The sequence below is a fragment of the Kwoniella newhampshirensis genome, chromosome 9 (genome assembly GCF_039105145.1).
Source record: "Kwoniella newhampshirensis strain CBS 13917 chromosome 9, whole genome shotgun sequence".
Lineage (NCBI taxonomy): Eukaryota > Fungi > Basidiomycota > Tremellomycetes > Tremellales > Cryptococcaceae > Kwoniella > Kwoniella newhampshirensis.
The window spans coordinates 610766-628009 of NC_089963.1; the positions used below are offsets into that span (position 1 = coordinate 610766).

The 17244-nt window shown below is 50.7% G+C and overlaps 4 protein-coding genes across 4 annotated transcripts; 1 reads left to right on the top strand and 3 right to left on the bottom strand.

Annotated features, from left to right (window-relative positions):
- Positions 1 to 616: 616 nt before the first annotated feature.
- Positions 617 to 3266, bottom strand: IAR55_004925 (uncharacterized protein; the record flags this gene model as incomplete). The annotated part of the gene is made up of 4 exons (XM_066948019.1): positions 617 to 2403; positions 2482 to 2817; positions 2875 to 3181; positions 3237 to 3266. 4 exons carry the CDS (start codon positions 3264 to 3266, stop codon positions 617 to 619), a joined length of 2460 nt encoding a protein of 819 aa, XP_066801478.1.
- A 566-nt stretch (positions 3267 to 3832) lies between these two features.
- On the bottom strand, positions 3833 to 4084 carry IAR55_004926 (uncharacterized protein; the record flags this gene model as incomplete). The annotated part of the gene is made up of 1 exon (XM_066948020.1): positions 3833 to 4084. The coding sequence occupies one exon, from the start codon at positions 4082 to 4084 to the stop codon at positions 3833 to 3835; it is 252 nt and encodes an 83-aa protein (XP_066801479.1).
- A 2524-nt stretch (positions 4085 to 6608) lies between these two features.
- Positions 6609 to 11628, bottom strand: IAR55_004927 (uncharacterized protein; the record flags this gene model as incomplete). The annotated part of the gene is made up of 12 exons (XM_066948021.1): positions 6609 to 6922; positions 6984 to 7305; positions 7386 to 7475; positions 7533 to 8303; positions 8361 to 8700; positions 8763 to 9052; positions 9117 to 9342; positions 9395 to 9679; positions 9739 to 10041; positions 10097 to 10480; positions 10555 to 11502; positions 11573 to 11628. The coding sequence occupies 12 exons, from the start codon at positions 11626 to 11628 to the stop codon at positions 6609 to 6611; spliced, it is 4329 nt and encodes a 1442-aa protein (XP_066801480.1).
- A 330-nt stretch (positions 11629 to 11958) lies between these two features.
- Positions 11959 to 17241, top strand: IAR55_004928 (uncharacterized protein; the record flags this gene model as incomplete). Its single annotated transcript, XM_066948022.1, has 24 exons — positions 11959 to 12033; positions 12100 to 12199; positions 12266 to 12522; positions 12579 to 12762; positions 12809 to 13449; positions 13507 to 13620; positions 13672 to 13947; positions 14005 to 14086; positions 14141 to 14320; positions 14373 to 14603; positions 14657 to 14788; positions 14843 to 14904; positions 14965 to 15175; positions 15230 to 15385; positions 15438 to 15585; positions 15642 to 15804; positions 15858 to 16171; positions 16228 to 16371; positions 16427 to 16505; positions 16555 to 16600; positions 16659 to 16688; positions 16807 to 16848; positions 16903 to 17029; positions 17085 to 17241. The coding sequence occupies 24 exons, from the start codon at positions 11959 to 11961 to the stop codon at positions 17239 to 17241; spliced, it is 3951 nt and encodes a 1316-aa protein (XP_066801481.1).
- Between the last annotated feature and the right edge of the window lie 3 nt (positions 17242 to 17244).

Below are 17244 nucleotides of genomic sequence, written 5' to 3' on the forward strand. Positions count from 1 at the left end.
GAACGACGAAAAACGATGTCTTGATAGGTAGAAGTACATTTGGCATCATCCATTATGGTTTGCTTTGCACATCATGCATCTTTTGGGCATCCAACACCAACCTCGTGTCGAATCGTCAGTAGGTCTCGCAAAAAAGAAACACTCTCATCGAAATATCAAGACGAATCCTCGTATCGAACAGCATTGAAAGCAGGTATTGTGAGTGACCCTCTTGCCGAAATTGGATCCAGAGATGTTATTGATATGTAACAATGCATAGGTCGTGAAAATGTGGAAACGTTATCTAATGCACAATGATGATGGATATCCACAGTACAGCATCCTTGAACCAGCAAGAAAAAGCCATCTTCCCGATCGACCCCATCTATCTATCTATCTATACACCATCCCTCTCCAGGTCTTTGTCGTGATCGACGTCGAATGAACGAATAAATGTGAAATCGCATAGTCGTGTATCCGGAATGGTAATATTGGCATAATCGTGTATGATATGGTGAGTCACATATATTGAGAATCGCAAAAAGTCTTGCCCATATCGAAATGGTGACTTGTGTCTTGCGTGTCGTCCCAGCTTGGTTTAACAGCTGATCCGCAATCTTGTCGCTTTTCGGTTTTCTTACCAGTTACCGAAGGCGAAACCGTTACCGCCACTGGCGCCTCCGATCTCGCCGAGACCAGCTTGGAAGTCGAAGAATCCGGATCGACCGCTAGCCCCGCCGTTGACCCTCCCATGATTCTCCATTTCCAACATCTCCACAAACGTCTCAATGTCGGGGGGCGTTGAAAACCTTGGCGGGTCCGCAGTGTGCCCCCCTGTACCGCCTCTTGCGCCCTGTTGAAAACCTTGATTGATCTGTGGTGCGGAAGGTGGAGCGGACCAGGTTGCTTGCTGACCGTTCTGTTGGGTGAACGTCGCAACGTATTGAGCTTGCTGATGGTTGTTCGAGAGAAGAGACGCTTGAGTGTCAAGTGGCTGAAGGAGAGAGGGAAGACCACCTTGATTGCAGACGATCTGACCGAAATGAGTTTGATTCTGAAGGACTTGATTCTGGAGGACTTGACTGTGGGTAACCTGACTGACGTGACCGAGGCTAGTCTGATTCTGGAGGACTTGATTATGAATGACTTGATTGTGAATGATTTGTTGGTGGGTGATCTGATTGACGAGAGCCTGACCGAGGCTAGTCTGATTCTGGAGGGTTTGGTTCTGAACGAATTGGTTGTGAAGGACTTGATTACCGGTGATCTGACCAACGGGTGCTTGACCGTGGGTAGCATCATTCTGTGAGCGAATGAACTGATCGAAAATAGTCTGACCGACAGGAGCTTGAGAGGTCGCTTGGTTGGGAAGAAGTGAGTTGTGGGCCATCTGACTGATGAAATCTTGATTGTGGGTAGTTCGAGTGTTCAGAACTTGATTGTGGAGGATTTGACCGAGGGTAGCCTGGCCGAGCGGGGCTTGGTCGTAGGGGACCTGGTTGTTAACAGCTTCTTCGTGCAGGGGCTGGTTGTGCAGGAACTGATCGTGGGGATTGAGGGTGGCAATTGGCGTAGCCACACTTCGCTCAGCAATGTCGTGATGGCTTCGAGGACCATCGACTTCCACGTGTTGAGTTTGCTGCGGAAAAGGAGCGAGAGAACCTTGAGCTGAAGAATGATAGGCCTGAGAGGGCTGGCCTGAGGGGGGGAGAAGACCAGTGACTGCTGCAGGCGCAGTTTGGGGATGAAGCTCGGCTCCGAATTCCAGACCGAGTTGGAAAAGTATGTTGAGCAGGGTGCGCTCTTCGACTGTTAGGTCTTCGACCGTGATAGGTGGAAGCTGAATTTGAACCCCGTGATGGTTCTGAGAGGGAGACTGGGCAGTCTGAGCATGGACTCGAGGAAGTTGGGGGAGAATTTGAGAGTCGGTTTGAGAAGGAATTTGAGGCTGTTGTGGGAGCTCAGGAACTTGCGAAGGGACCTGTGCGACTGGAGCAGCCGTAGCAGCACCAGAAGTTTGACTGGCTTGAGCGACGAGAGAAGCTGCAGGTTGGACTTGCGCGCTGTTGGGGTGACAGGTGAACGTGAAGGGAGCGGTCGGGACTTGCACGGCCTGAGCAGGAGGCTGGTCGACTCGCGATGGTTCCGAGACAGATGTCTGGGCTTTTGCTGCGGGCAATGCGCGTCGTCTCTGACTTTGAGTGGTGGAGGATCCGGCTCCTACCGCGGTCTGCGCATCTCGTATCTGGTCGCGAGTGGTAGAAGATGCACTTTCGGATCGTCCTTTCTTCGCTTGCGAACCGGTCTTGTCCGAAGGAGCGTCGGGGACGATGTCGAAATCCTGCGCGCCAATCGCAGAGGTTTCGCCATCTGACGATCGTTTCCTCTTCTGCTTGGCCAAGCGGCTTGGAGCGGTACTCGTCTCTGTCAATGGAGGACGAGGGTTTGGATCAGCCACGTGTTTACGCATCCCAATCGTCATATTGACCAGTGTAGACTCACTTCTCAGACCTAAGTGCGTTCCACGGAGCGTGATCTGTTGGTGGGTTCTGGTCCCGCCAAACTCCTTGCTGATCCAGCGCCAATTCTCACCCGTCGCCTCCATTCTAACGTACAGTTGGCGAAGCCACCTGTCCTCAACCTCGCGCCACTCCCCGTGGACGTTGGCAGGCTTTGGCAAATCCGAGGGACGGACCAGTGGAGGCAGCTCAGCTTCCAGAGTCAAAGTGGTCTCCTCGACCTCGTCGACTTGGACAGCCGACGAAATACTGGGAGCGGAAGGCGAAGCGGAACGAGCGAAGGGAGCAGGAGTGATGTCGGAGACGTTGTTAGTTTGGTCTGAACTCGCAATCAAAGTAAGCATCCATGTCATACGTACATCAAGAAAGCACTCACCTCCGGTACTCTCTTGCTCAATCCTCTCCGCCTCGTCGACTTTGTCAACCTGGTCCTCGTCGTCCTTCCTCTTCTCGACCATGTCCTGGTCATTCTTGCTGTCTCCGACCTTATCCTGGTCGTGATCGTCGTCTTGGACCGATTTCTGGCCGTCCTTGTTCTCCTCAATAGCCGCAGCCTCTCCTTCGGTAGCCTCAGCAAGCTGCTCGACGTTGGCAGATGCCTGGTTGTTTGGGAGACTCAAGAGAGACTCGATAGCCATCACCTGAACATCGAGCAGAGCCGGAACACAGTCAGCATCAGCGCACTACAGCCGATTGATGGCGACTGGATAAGAATCCCGTTCCGAGCTCAAGACTCACCTCCTTGGCTGTCCTTCCGGATAACGACATGACGACGTTGAAGGCGGATATCGAAAATGCCGTCAATTGATGTGTGAAGGTTGGTTTGATGGGAGAAAGATGGAATACAAGAGATGGTGGAGGAATTGAGAAGTAGGTGGGGAAAAGAGCGGGCGTTGGGTTCGTTTTTATATGCCATTTGATGGTGAGTTTTGGATTTTCAAGGGTGTTTGGCACGTCGGGCGTATGGTGGTGGTGAGTTTGAATATTCGCGAGCGGTCGTCAATTCGGGCGTCGGTTTTTATTTTTGATGTTGGTCGTTGTGGTGACCGGAGTGAGGTGCTCCGGGGTTGTGAGAATTGCAACGTGTATGTCAGAGGTGCATGGATCCAGATCGAATGGAATCGGATCGGATCGAGGTGCAAGCAAAATACGGCGAGAGGGAAAAACGGAAAACGACCAAGTGATCAGCGACTCACGGAAATCTATAACGCGTTTCAAAGGGCTCCTTTGCGGCTAAACTCTCCGGCAGAAGATTGGGGATTCGGGCGTTGTGAGTGGAGGAAATCAGATGGGGATGGGAGATGAGATGATGGGGGCGGTCGCGGACGTTGTGTTCACTTACGCGAAGGAGGATCGACCTCGTTCTGTACTGGGTCCAGGTTGATTTGATCCGGCACTGTTTTGGGTGCGTCGGTGGATAACGACACGATCCCAACCAAAGTGTCCTTGGCGGTCACACACTCGGGGTCGTTCACCCATTGAAGCCACGCCCAATCGTCGAGCTCGATCCCTGTCGACAGCTCGGCCCAGAACTCGGGCCGTGAAGGCGGATATTCGAGGGCAGGGAGAAGGATCGGTGTAATCATGTTCTGGAGGCGGAGGATCGATCGACGCAAGGAAGGAAGGAAAGAAGGCAGTGGAACCGATCAGTTCAGGGATATAGCAAGCGTCAGTCAAATTGTTTTGATCATGGTATGGTAAGTAGTATACACATTGAAGAAGAGCATGGGAGGTTGTCTGTTGTCTGAAGTATCATGTGAACGATGATGACATTGTCAGTGGGACGGGGATCGCCACCAGCAGGAGGCAAAGCGAGAGCAGGGACGCAATGAATAGGTACCAAATGTTGGCGGAGAGTTTGATGGGTAGGTCGACGACCATCGTCGACCTCCGAGATATCAAGGATTAGCCAGAGGTCGGGAAGAGAGCTCGACAGGGATGGAAGGTATGTGGACCAATGAGAGAGATCGAGGAACAAGGGGCAAGAGAACGGGAAGAGGCTCATGACGGACAGGGGTGACTGATAGTTACCAACTCATGTCATCGAGATCAATCGGATATGATCCAATGATGCAAGAAGCAACGATCATATGCCACATGCGTTAAAAACATATGGCAGGTGATGGAACGAGAACGTACCCTGGCTGGGGGAGGAAGTGGGTGCTAGAGAACATACAAGCAGTCGTCAGCAGGTGTGTCATACATGTGCAGATACAGGACCGAAAGAAGAAGTGTGTTGTGTGATCCATACTGAAGGAGGAGTAAAGGTCACCATCGAGGGGAAGGTAGAATGCACAAGGACGTCTCCGATCAAGGAGGATAACATCCAGTAGGCGAACCATGTAGTAGGTGGATGGAGAAAGCCGACAGTATGCCATAGGATATGAAGAACGCGCAGTGGGACTAGTCAATGAGGTGGATTGAGTCGATGGACATCCATATGATGGTGACGAGGATGGAGACTTGGATGGTATAAGAGAGTAGTGATGGGGCCGGGTGTGATGGAGGTCTCGAAAGGGAAGAATATGGATCAAAAGGAGGATTGAAAGCGAATGTCGTTCGGAAAGCATTGAAGAGGAGGAGCAGGAACTAGGAGGGATATTCTGCCTCAGAACATCCGCCCACCAGTGGGAAATGATGATGTCGAGAATGATCAGTGTAGAAAGTAGATAGGGCAGTGAGAACACAGAAGGTAGAGGGAGGTTGGGAGCAGCAGCGAGGTATTGGATGATGGTCAGATAGACTAAGTGATGTGAATGATGAAGGTATACAAGCGAGGAAGGATGGAACAAGAGACGAAGAGAGACTAGTAAGTGAGGACGATACTCACCGAATGATGAAAAGTGACTGGGTCGTATGGTGGGAGAACGACGAGTGGATTTGACAAGACTACGGGGGGGGGGGGGACGCGAAAAGGCTCACTGAACTTGCCACCATATAAGTCGACCATTATATCCAACCTCACTCCACCCGATACTTCCGGTCGTCCTTATCACCTCCCCCCACCTCTTCCGCAGTTGTCAGGCTCGAGACGGCCATCGGTCACCGGCTCACAGATAGACCACGAGGATGAGCACGGTGCCATTTGTCGTTTTGTCGTTTCGTCGTTTGCCGACCGTCGACCGTTACCTGGTCTAGGGGCGTCGGCGGAAAAACCTCATCTTGATTGATTGATTGTATGTCCCAACAAGGAAAGTATGCAGAGCGAGATTGGGCAAGGAGGAGAGACAGAGCTCACCGATGGTCGAACGCGGGGTCGTATCACCATCGCAAGCTGGGACGACTGTGTGCACTTCGCTTTTCGCTACCCTAATCTAACTCACTAAGTTATCGATTATCCGTTTCCATGTCGATTTCTCGGTTGCGATGTATGCATAAGGCTGACAGTCATCATGACGATAGACAGAAAATGAGCAACTCAATGAGCCAACTGATGAGTATGTATGGATCATTCAATGCCTAGAAATGCAAGTTCGACATCATGCAATAGCTGATAACTTATGCGATGTCCGACCGATAAGGGAAAACCATCGAATGAGTCATCATGCATATCGCCAGAGGAAAATTTTGTCGATCTCGCTCCGGACCGCTTGCCGGATATGAGATTCGACGGGAGGAAGAGGAGAGGCAGTTGGGCAAATGAACGCCCGTTGTCCGCTGCCCCCTGCAATCGCGATCCCTTGCACGAACAATAGGCGGAGTTCTAATTCTGATCTCGTTGAATCAAAGGGAGACCGCAGGTCTATAACCGCATCTTACGCCTGTAAAACCACGACTCGGTCTCACTACTATTCAGTGCGGTCCAGAGGCCAAAGTTGCACAAGTATCCTTGTCATTCAGCCATTAACATACTCGGTCAGATGCAAATGCATGAGATGACCTGCACTGGAATGCGGTGAAACGCACGGGTAATTTTTGAAACGTGCGGAGCCCCCGCTTGATTTTCCGGCACTTGTTCTAAAGATAGAAAGATGGCGCAGACACGAGGCAAACGCTCAGAATTTTCAGAAACTTCGGCGACGACCAGCGGTCGACGGTCTGGACACATATGTCCACCTAAAGGACCTCCTTTGATCCAACACTGATCAAGGACCTCGACACCGTCTGCTTCTAGCTCATCTGCCTCAAGGTGGAGCGACTCTTTGCTTCCTCCCTTCTCATCAACGCCCTCATCGCCTCCCACGCCCTGTCAATGGGACTGCAATCGGGCTGAGCCGGACAAATTGTCGCCGGAATCGATAACGGGCGTACCGGTGCAAAATCGATTCGGCCGTCATTGGCGGATGGGCGCACGGGCTCCCAATCGAGAAGGGCATCGTTGGCAAATTTCAAATCCACCAACGGGTCGCGGTAAATGTTGGATGACTCGACTTCGAATATCACCTCAGCCCCCGTCTCGCCAGACAATACTTTCAGATCCTCCTCTGCAAGAATATGTTGTCAGTCACAGTCATCTGCATGACAGTAGTAGTAGAAATGACTCACCCAGTCCTGAACGATCTTCCGCCAAATCACTAATCCATTTCAACCACTCCACCCGAATCGGCTCCGTCACTTTATGTAGATACCCTTTCACCCACTCCCACCACAACTCGACGGCTCGACTCTGCACGACACCCCTATTCCGTCCTAATCCAGATGTCACAATGCCAGCTGCACCGTGCCGAATCTCTTCATCATCGTCTTGTAACAGTCGTAGTAAGGCTTGGTGAAGACAGATGTTTGGGTGATATGAAGTGGATGATGCGAAAAGATGGGCAGTCAAGTGCTCGAGTGCTTTGTAAGCGGAGAATCGGGTAGGTTGTGACTACATGTCGTGCTTGTCAGTATGATATCGCGGAAAGCTGCTCGTAAGTCAATGGAGAATGGCTTAAAGATGAGACCTACTTCGTCTTCATGCGAGGACTGAAGAATGCTGTCGGCAACAAGCTGGGTATGCTTTGCGGAGCTCTCGGTAGTAGATCTCCAAGAGAGGATCTGAGACGATTGTCAGTTTATCTCTCGACCACTGATAGGAAAGTCCTGGATACGTACTTGATCTAGTGCCCATGCCACAGCAGGTAAAGCTGCTTCTCGAACAGGTACACACCTCGAGCCTCTGACTTGCCACAAAGCTTCACGGATTTCTTCATGCTTGTCTCCTATGTGACTCATCGCTTCAATCGGCCATCTTATCTCCGCCAATGCGTCCAAGGCCAGCACTCTGGTAGAGTCACTGATCCGGTTGTCTGGACTGGAGGCATAATGAACGACTCCCTTGAATATGTCAGCTGTGTGCAAGGTGGAGTTGAGGGGAAGCCTCCCAAGGACAATCTGATGTGTTTCGTCTGTCGACTTCGAGCTGAGGAGATTGAGCACCGTGAATACAGTGGGAGAATGATCGAGCATGAAGTGAACGCATGCTGAATGTTCGACATCTAGTCCTGGAGCGAACGAGTCCTTTCCTTTCCGTAAACAATCATGTAGTATTGATATCATTTTTTGGACAAGCGCTGTTGTCGCCGGTACAGCGTTCCGAATGTAGTCGTTCGCGGAGAGCAGGGCAGCCTGGGCGATCGGTGGACAATGGACTGTCATCTGAAGCTTGACGAGACTCATGAGATCATCTTCGAGAATCTGTTTCGAGCGAACGTCTACTTCTGCCCATTTGATCACGTTGGCAATGTGTTGATGAAGTAAGAGGAGTTGCCCATGAGTGTGGTTGAGGTCCATGGCACTGAGATTGTTCGGAATGCTTAGCGCACTGTGAAGAGCTTCTTCGGGGGAGACCAAGGAGGAGAGAGCTTGTGCTGCTACCTGGCGAAGCTGAGAATCACACCCTCTATCAGATCGTGGCCCAGAGTATAACCTGATTAGACTGACCTGGTATTCCCTACTACTTAGAAACGGCTTCACTGCCCTGACCACCTCCGCCTGTAGGTCTTGAAAGTCTTCGGACCATCTCAAGCTTCTGATAATGATTAGGATAGGGAACAACGGCGAATGCTCGTTCGATGGCTCTCGTGCCCCGCTTGCAGCATGCAACAAGCAGGTGGTAATGAACGGTACGATTTGTGGGTATTTGACGTGAAAAGTAGAGAACGACTGTCGCGTTGAGAGTGTGGATCCTGATCGATAGTAGTCTTGTCCACCACGAGGCGGACTAAGACACCGATGTACAAGGGTCGAGAAGAGGATAAGACCGACGTTCCGAACGTTCCAGCTGAAATGAGGGATTGTCAAGAAGTCTGCCAGACCGTGAGCCCGGAGGACGAAGCTGCTTACTCTTCCGATGCAAATGCTCCCAAAGCCGTCATCACACCTCTTTCAAAGTACAAGTCAAAGAACTTTGTCTGCCGCGCGTCAAGCAGTACGATCTTCAGGACGTTGAAAGCGTGTACCTTGGTTATGTTGGACGTGGTCGAGTTCTTCACGCTTGCCATATCCAGTAGAGAGATGATCGCAATGTCCAATAGCGCTGGATCATTTGCGACGAGAGAGAGAAAACTGTACGGAAGAGCGGCAGATCGACGTGTAATGGAGTGGAGGTCGGACTTGATTGTAATCAGTTCGTACTGTTGCATTGCGATGCCCGTAAGTGATTTGCAAGGGTCCCGGAGCTGTGCGAAAACAACTTACATCTAGCCAGCCGTCGCAAAGATCCCTCAGCGACTCATTTGGTCTGATCACCTCTACAAGATGTGCGAAGGCAAGGGCAATCTTCGAAAAAGTTCCCCTATGTCGAATTTCGTGCAACCAGGTCAGGAAGCTTCTGCCTGCTTGATTCACCTCCTCCTTGGTCCAAACGGTTTGGTTTCCAACATGTTGCGAGATTGGAAGAGTGATAATTGTGTCCAACAATTCGCTATCATGTCCTCATCAGCTCACCGATTCCCTAGTAGAGAGTCTAGACATACCCCGCATCTTTCGTTGCCCTCCAGCAGCCCGACAGTAACCCGGTGTGATCCATATTCTCATCGTCGTCCTCTACACCATCTCCGCCACCCATCACTTCGAAAGCTCGTGCAATTTCGTGTTCGGGTTGATCTCCTTCCGTGCTCTCAGATTTCGTTGAAGTGAGCGAAATGACTGGTCGGGTGACGGTCCAGATCCGATTGATCAGATCTTTCAGATGGCGAAACACAGGTCGCCAGGCAGATCGAGCTTCGTCGGTATTGAGGGACAAACAAAGTAGCAAGTCACTGTGAAACTGGTCAATTCTGTGATCTTATCATAAGTGGCGGATGGCGGACTAGCTTACCGAATCGCTGACAAGAGGCCGTGCAGTGGGAACTCTTCAATCCCTTTGACAAGATCGAATTCAGCGACTTCCACACTCCCCTCCAGTCTACCGATCAAATCTGAAACAAACGATATGGAACGTTCTTGTCTAAGATCTTCGATTGCAAGTCCACTGAACAGAATGCATAGAGCGGCCTTCCCTGCTTCCGCTTGAGTCTTTCGAGGCTGCTTGAGCGATCTCAGAGCGGATGCAAGAAGAGCTTGAGATGCAGGTGTCGAGAGATCTTCATAGCCAGGTAGAGGGAGAGACGCGGATTTCAGACTAGAAGAAATTCTGATCTCAGTACTAGTTCGACCATGATGGACAGACGACTTACATATCTCTCGCCCTTGACCTGACCTCTGCGAATTCACTTGATTGACAAGCAATCAACCCTTCGACTCTCTCTTTTGTGAAGACCTTCTGCTGTACCTCCTCACGTTCACCAAAGACTTCCAGATATCTCGCCAGCAAGTTGAGCGCAAGTAATACATCGACCACAGGATATCGTCTTGCTTGCTTGATCCCATTATCTATATGTTCCAACAGGAACCAGCGTTGAAAGGATGAAGAGGTGGACAACACGTGGACCAATCGAGCTGCTTCTGCTTCAACGGCCGGCGTTCTGATCTTCTTCCGAGCATTGCGATGAGTAACAGTCTCGAGTTGGTGAAGACGGATAAGAAAAGCGTAGGTGGCCGAGGAGAACGTAGAGCGGCTCCTACAGAAAGGTAAACGGTCAACTGATAACGAATCGTACGATAGCACTTATGATTGACAGTTCTAGACACTCACCCAGCATTTGATAACGTCGCGTTATATACAAACCCTTTCTTGATCAATTCGATCACATCCGGAGTATAATGCGACCTTGCTCCGGCAACCAGCTCGAAAGCCCTTAAGCGTACATCGACATCTTCGTGGGCTAACGCGTCTTCCAGGTCCTCTCGAGGCAGATCTTCCACTTTGAGCAGATCCGTAGACACTCCAATGGATGCCACGGTCACCCAGGCTGCGAATAGTTTTGGCCGTGTGGATAGCAATGCCAGTAGAGCGGGAAGGGAAGATGGCGATCTCTCGAACAATGCTGGGAGGAGATACCGTTTCAGATTGACCAGGACGGTATGTGAGTGATCGTTAGAATCAAAATATGGCATTAGGGGCTGAAGGATAGATGTTTCGTTGCCGGATGCTGGACTTATTGATTGAGTTGTGAGGAGATGAGCAATGAGAATGCACCTCATGTTTGCCAAATCGACAACTCCAAGGTCTTCCAGCAAGTCATCCAAGAGCGTAGGTGGTAAGACCGAAGAAGGGATATGGTCTAGCATCGCCAGAATTGCGGACAGGTCAGCACGACGCGAGACACCATCACTGATGACTTTGCGGAAAAGAGGGACCATGAATGTCGAAGGAATTAGATCGGAACTGCCAGATGACGTGGGAGGCAAGTGTGTAGCTAATTTAGCAGCGGCGGACAGAATCTCTCCAGCACGAGTCTGTTGGACTTTGAGCGGGTTCTCCAGATTCGACAGAGCTATGGTGGCGAGATATCCATTCGGCTGGAGGGAAGGTATGATTGTTTCTTGCACACGAACGAAAAGCGGATCCGAAGGGGCCTGCGCTAGGGAGAACCACGTCGACAGATGTCGAAGCACATGGACGATGAGTTCGAGGTGTTTGAGTTGGAGGGATTCCGGATATGTGTCAAGTATCAAATCCGATCCCATGAGGAGCAAGGTGCTGAACACATGAATGTCAGGACTTCGGTAGCATGCAATGATTCAGGTCCTCAACAAGGCCCAATACTCACCCATCTTTAATGTCATTGACCTTTGCCTTCGACAGCGCCTTTCGACAGGTTTCCATCTCTCTCGCCTGCCCCTGATGTTCTGAACTTGTAACCATCTCACCGGTGCACCGCCTCCAGTATGAAGGGCTTGTTCGGACTATCACCGCCTTGCGAGAATACAAATCAAGTGTAAAACAGAAGATGACATGAGAGATTTGCTCTATGTTTGGTTGAGCAACATCTCCGAAATTTTGTTATGACGTGGAAGCTCTGCACTCGGCAAGGCAACAGATCTGATTCCGTCGATATCTGCGCTGTTTTGAAGACGATTTCAGTGCAAACCTCACCTTCGACTCTGTTCTCATCCATACCTGTCGCACCAGAGAAAAGTCTGCGATTGGTTCGTCATGGCGGCGACTTCACCAACCAGAGGACAGCAAGACGATGAAGAGCAGGCGTTCATTCATCAAATCGCCATTGAGGTGAGTGTTTTACTTGCCCTCGGCGGGCGCTCACGATACTGTACTCACTCTGCTCATTTTGACTAGTTATCGCGGTTGATGAACCAAGTGAACCCCAATGACATCTTGGGAAAGCGGGTGGTAGAGATCGCTAAGGGCAACAGATCAGGTGAAGCCTTCTTGAAAGGTGAGCAACCGAGCTCCGTGACCTGATTCTCAGTGCAATGACTCAAGTCTCGTCTGTGATTTATAGCATGTTCACTATTCGGCAAGTTTCCCGAAGAACCCATGCTCTCTCTACACTCTCGTATACTTGCACACACCTCGATGACCTCGCATGCCAACGGCAATGGACAGAGAAGAGGATCCAACCACTCGCCTCCCAGAATGTTGGGCGGAAGACCTGTGGGTGGAGGCGACGACAAGATCGAGGGCATGGAGCACGATGACTCTGATACACTTGCTCCCGAGCCCACAAGGAAGGGTGGACTAAGACGAGCTGGGGGCGATGTGAGTGGGGTCTATACATTCCAAGACCCTTATGACTGATCCGAATTGCGGACAAGGCTCCGACATTCCGAGCTCCGGCAGCTGCTCGACCTTCTCTCCTAGGACTAGACAGACTCGCGGCAGAAAAGAGAGCGGCAGCGGCAGCAAGTGCCGGGAAAAGCGAACCACCAAACAAGAGAACCAAGCGAGAAGTGGACGAAGACGAAGATGGTCCTTCCTCTGCTGGCGGGGTTTTCAAAGGTGAGCAAGCTGGCTTGCAGATGGACTCGATCTGATGAGACATCAGTCCCTTCAATTCCCATTCGCCGAGACAATGCGAGGGTTAGACCGGACGACACCCCTAGTCGTGGTCCAGGTCTATCGGATGAAGCGCGGTCGAGACTAGAGGCATATCGAAGGGAGCGTAACAAACCATCGACGTCGATTGTTGCCAGCACAGCAGATAACGACGGCAGCTCTCGCCATCAAGGGCTCGGCGACTTCCAGTCTCGACTCAATCGTGGATCAAACAACGATGACCGGAACAGTTATAGAGACTCACGGGATCGCGGTGGTGACAGAAGTGGTAATGCGTACCGGCGAGATGATAGAAGGCAGGGTGACGGAGGAGATCGCAGGAATGGTGGCAATACTTGGGGAGCTGCACCGACTCCACGCACAACCAGGTCCGAAAGAGATATGGATGGCGGCAGTATGCGTGTACCGAACAGAGGATGGGATGAGACGCCACGTAGGTCGAATGGCTCTGTGGGATGGGGGAAAGGTGGTGAAAGCTCTAGACGGGCTCAGACTTGGGATCAAACTCCTCGGTCGGAGAGACACCAATCACCAGATGGAGAGGGCGTTGAGCTGGATGCAAGAGAATGGGAAGAGGAACAAGTAAGATTGGATCGTGATTGGTACAGTACCGACGATGAGGGCGCTGTGGTATGTCCGCAAAGTCAAATATGATTTCACCGAGTGATGCTGATCAGACCGCATCAGGCGCCCGACGACGAACATAACCCTTTCTCTCAGTGGGAGAGCTTAGAGAAGGAGAAAGAAGAAGAACTTCAGGCCAAAGCGGTTAAACGCCAAACGGCTCGTCAGGCCCAATTTGTGAGTGTCGCCTGATCAGATTATCGCGATCGTGACTGACAGTCGACGTAGAATGCCGATAACGAACTATGGGAGACTAATCGAATGGAGACCTCTGGTGTCATGCAGAAAGGAGGAGTGGATGCCGATTTCGAGGATGACTCTGATTCTAAAGTGCATGTTCTGGTCCATGATCTCAAACCACCCTTCTTGGACGGTACGATAGCGTACACCAAGCAACTCGAGCCAATCAACCCGGTTAAAGACGGAACCAGCGATATGGCCATATTCTCGAAGAAAGGTAGTGCTTTGGTACGAGAGAGGAGAGAACGGCAGGAGAGGGAGAAGGTAAACTATCCATCAAATCGATCAGTGCACGGAATGCAGAGCTGACACAGGGCGTAGGCTGCGGCCAAGGCGGCATCGATGGCCGGCACCACGCTTGGAAACCTCATGGGTGTAAAAGACGAACCAGACCTGGGTTCAGGTAAGTCACCCTCGTGGAAACCAATCTCATTCAGATGTGCTCACGATATCTCAGAGGGGCAGAAGGCTGTCGACGAGACGAACTACAAAGTCGATTCTCAGTTCGCTTCTCATATGACCAAAAACGAAGGTCAATCGAACTTCGCTAGAACACGAACGCTGAAGCAGCAAAGGGAGTATCTTCCCGCCTTTGCCGTGAGGGAGGAACTCATGAGCATGATTCGAGACAATCAAGGTATGTCTGCTGGCAGTCTGCTAAGCAAATCTAAGTCATTATTGCCTCCTAGTGCTCGTCGTAGTTGGTGAGACTGGTTCCGGAAAGACAACTCAATTGGGTCAATTCCTATACGAAGATGGCTATTGCCAGAATGGTATCATTGGGTGCACACAACCTCGTCGTGTGGCTGCGATGTCGGTCGCTAAGCGTGTTAGTGAGGAGATTGAATGTGGTCTAGGTGAGACTGTCGGGTATGCTATTCGTTTTGAAGACTGCACGTCGAAGGACACAAAAATCAAGTGTAAGTCTCACTTCAGCGTATGACGAGCTGAAGCGAACTGACGTCATTTGCAGTCATGACGGACGGCGTCTTACTAAGAGAGTCCTTGAATGAAGGCGACCTCGACAAGTATAGCGTAATCATTCTGGACGAAGCGCACGAGAGATCTCTGAGTACCGATATCTTGATGGGACTGTTACGGAAAAGTGAGCTATGTGCGAACCGAAAAATCCTGGATGCCTCTGCTGACAACGACGTAGTCCTCACCCGTCGACGAGATTTGAGACTTATTGTCACATCTGCTACCATGAACGCTGATAAGGTGTGTGCGATCTTCAGTTTATACGTTTGATGTTTCGCCGACTGACTGACGGATTCTCAGTTCTCCAAATTCTTCGGTAACGCCGCCACCTTCACCATTCCCGGACGAACCTTTCCTGTCGAGATCTTCCATTCTAAATCACCGTGCGAGGATTATGTCGATAGTGCCATCAAGCAAGTCTTGCAGATACATCTTTCCAGTCCTCAGGGTGATATCTTGGTTTTCATGACGGGTCAGGAGGATATCGAGTGTACCTGTCAAGTCATAGAAGGTAAGCTCCACTTATATGACTATTTGCTTGTTGCTTACTATATCATCACCTTAGAACGGCTGTCTCAATTGGATGATCCTCCACCTTTGTTGGTGCTTCCTATCTACTCCCAGATGCCCGCGGATTTGCAGGCAAAGATATTTCAACCGGCACCCGACGGTCGACGCAAAGTGGTCGTAGCTACAAATATCGCTGAGACCTCTCTCACCGGTTAGTTCTTCATTCTCATTGGCAACCAAGAATCAGCTGACCATTATCTCAGTCGACGGTATCCTCTACGTGGTGGACGCGGGATACTCGAAGCTCAAAGTATACAACCCCAAAGTGGGTATGGACGCGCTGCAAATCACGCCCATCAGTCAGGCCAACTGCGGGCAAAGGACAGGTCGTGCTGGGCGAACGGGACCGGGGTAAGTCGCTACTATCGTATGCATTGCAGATAAGCTGATGTTCACGTGTGTCACAGTTTCTGCTACCGACTGTTTACAGAGATGGCATATCTCAACGAGCTATTCCCAAGCAATATACCGGAGATCCAGCGAACAAATCTGGCGAACACCGTACTGACACTCAAGACGCTTGGGGTGAAGGACCTGCTCGAGTTTGACTTCATGGATCCACCTCCTCAGGTTAGCTTATGGTCTGCCACTTGATGGACGAGAAATTGACAAAAAAGATATAGGAAAACATACTCAATTCGATGTACCAACTCTGGGTTCTTGGAGCCTTAGACAACGTTGGAGATCTAACACCGGACGGACGAAAGATGTCCGAGTTTCCCATGGAACCTTCACTGGCCAAAATGCTTATTGTCGCAACGCACTACAAGTGTGCAGCCGAAATGCTCACGATTGTCTCCATGTTGTCTGTTCCCTCCGTCTTCTATCGCCCACCCCAACGAGCGGAAGAAAGCGATGCCGCGAGAGAGAAGTTTTTTGTGCCGGAGAGTGATCATCTTACCCTCTTACATGTGTACACTCAATGGAAAAGCAATGGGTAAGTTGGATCAAACCTCTTAAGCTGAATGCGATCAAACTGACACCGTCGAACAGCTATAGTGATTCTTGGTGCATGAAGCACTTCCTACACCCAAAAATCATGCGGAAAGCTCGGGAAGTCAGAGGTCAGCTGGAGGATATTATGAAGACGCAGAAAATGGAGATCTTGTCGGTCGGCACTGACTGGGACATCGTGAGGTGAGCAACCTGACCCTGCAGAGGCTCATTGCCAAAGCTGAGCTCTCCCTGTTAGAAAATGTATTACTGCTGGGTACTTCCACCAAGCTGCGAGAGTCAAGGGTATCGGAGAGTACATGAACATTCGAACAGGGGTGAGCATATCCGTCATATCACTCGGTACCTCGCTGATTTGTTATCCAGTTACCCTGCGTCCTGCATCCTACCTCAGCGTTGTATGGTCTGGGTTGTAAGCACTTCGTCACGATCGCTCTTAGAATGTCTATCAAAAGCTAATGTCATCGCAGACATGCCCGACTATGTTGTTTATCACGAGCGTGAGTGCCGCTTTACTATTGATTTGGTCAGGACCCTGACGTTGCATTGTAGTTGTTTTGACCTCTAAACGTGAGACGCACCTTACATATGTATAGCTTGAAACTGACTGGCTTTCAGAATACATGATGTGTGTCACTTCCGTTGATCCTTATTGGCTTGGTAGGTCTGCTCAACGCTTCATAGGAGGAACGTCTTCCACTGACCTCATCACAGCCGACCTTGGAAGTGTTTTCTTCTCGATTCGGGAGAAGAACTTTGATGCTCTAGCAAGAGCTCGAGCGAACCGCGACTTCAGCAAGAAGACTGAGATGGAAGCTGAGATGGCAAGGCAGCGGGAAGAGTGAGTTACTTTGTGATCGATCGGAGTACTTTCCTGACGCTACGTCGTGACGCAGCTTGGAACGGTCTAAGGCGGAGAAGATACGACAGGAGGCTGTCTCGAAGACACCAAGGATAGGAGGACTGGGTGTGGCACATACACCCCGAAGTGCGGGTATTGGAGCGGGGTCGAGGTCATCTGCGACACCAAGAAGGCGAGGTGGAGGTATCTAACCG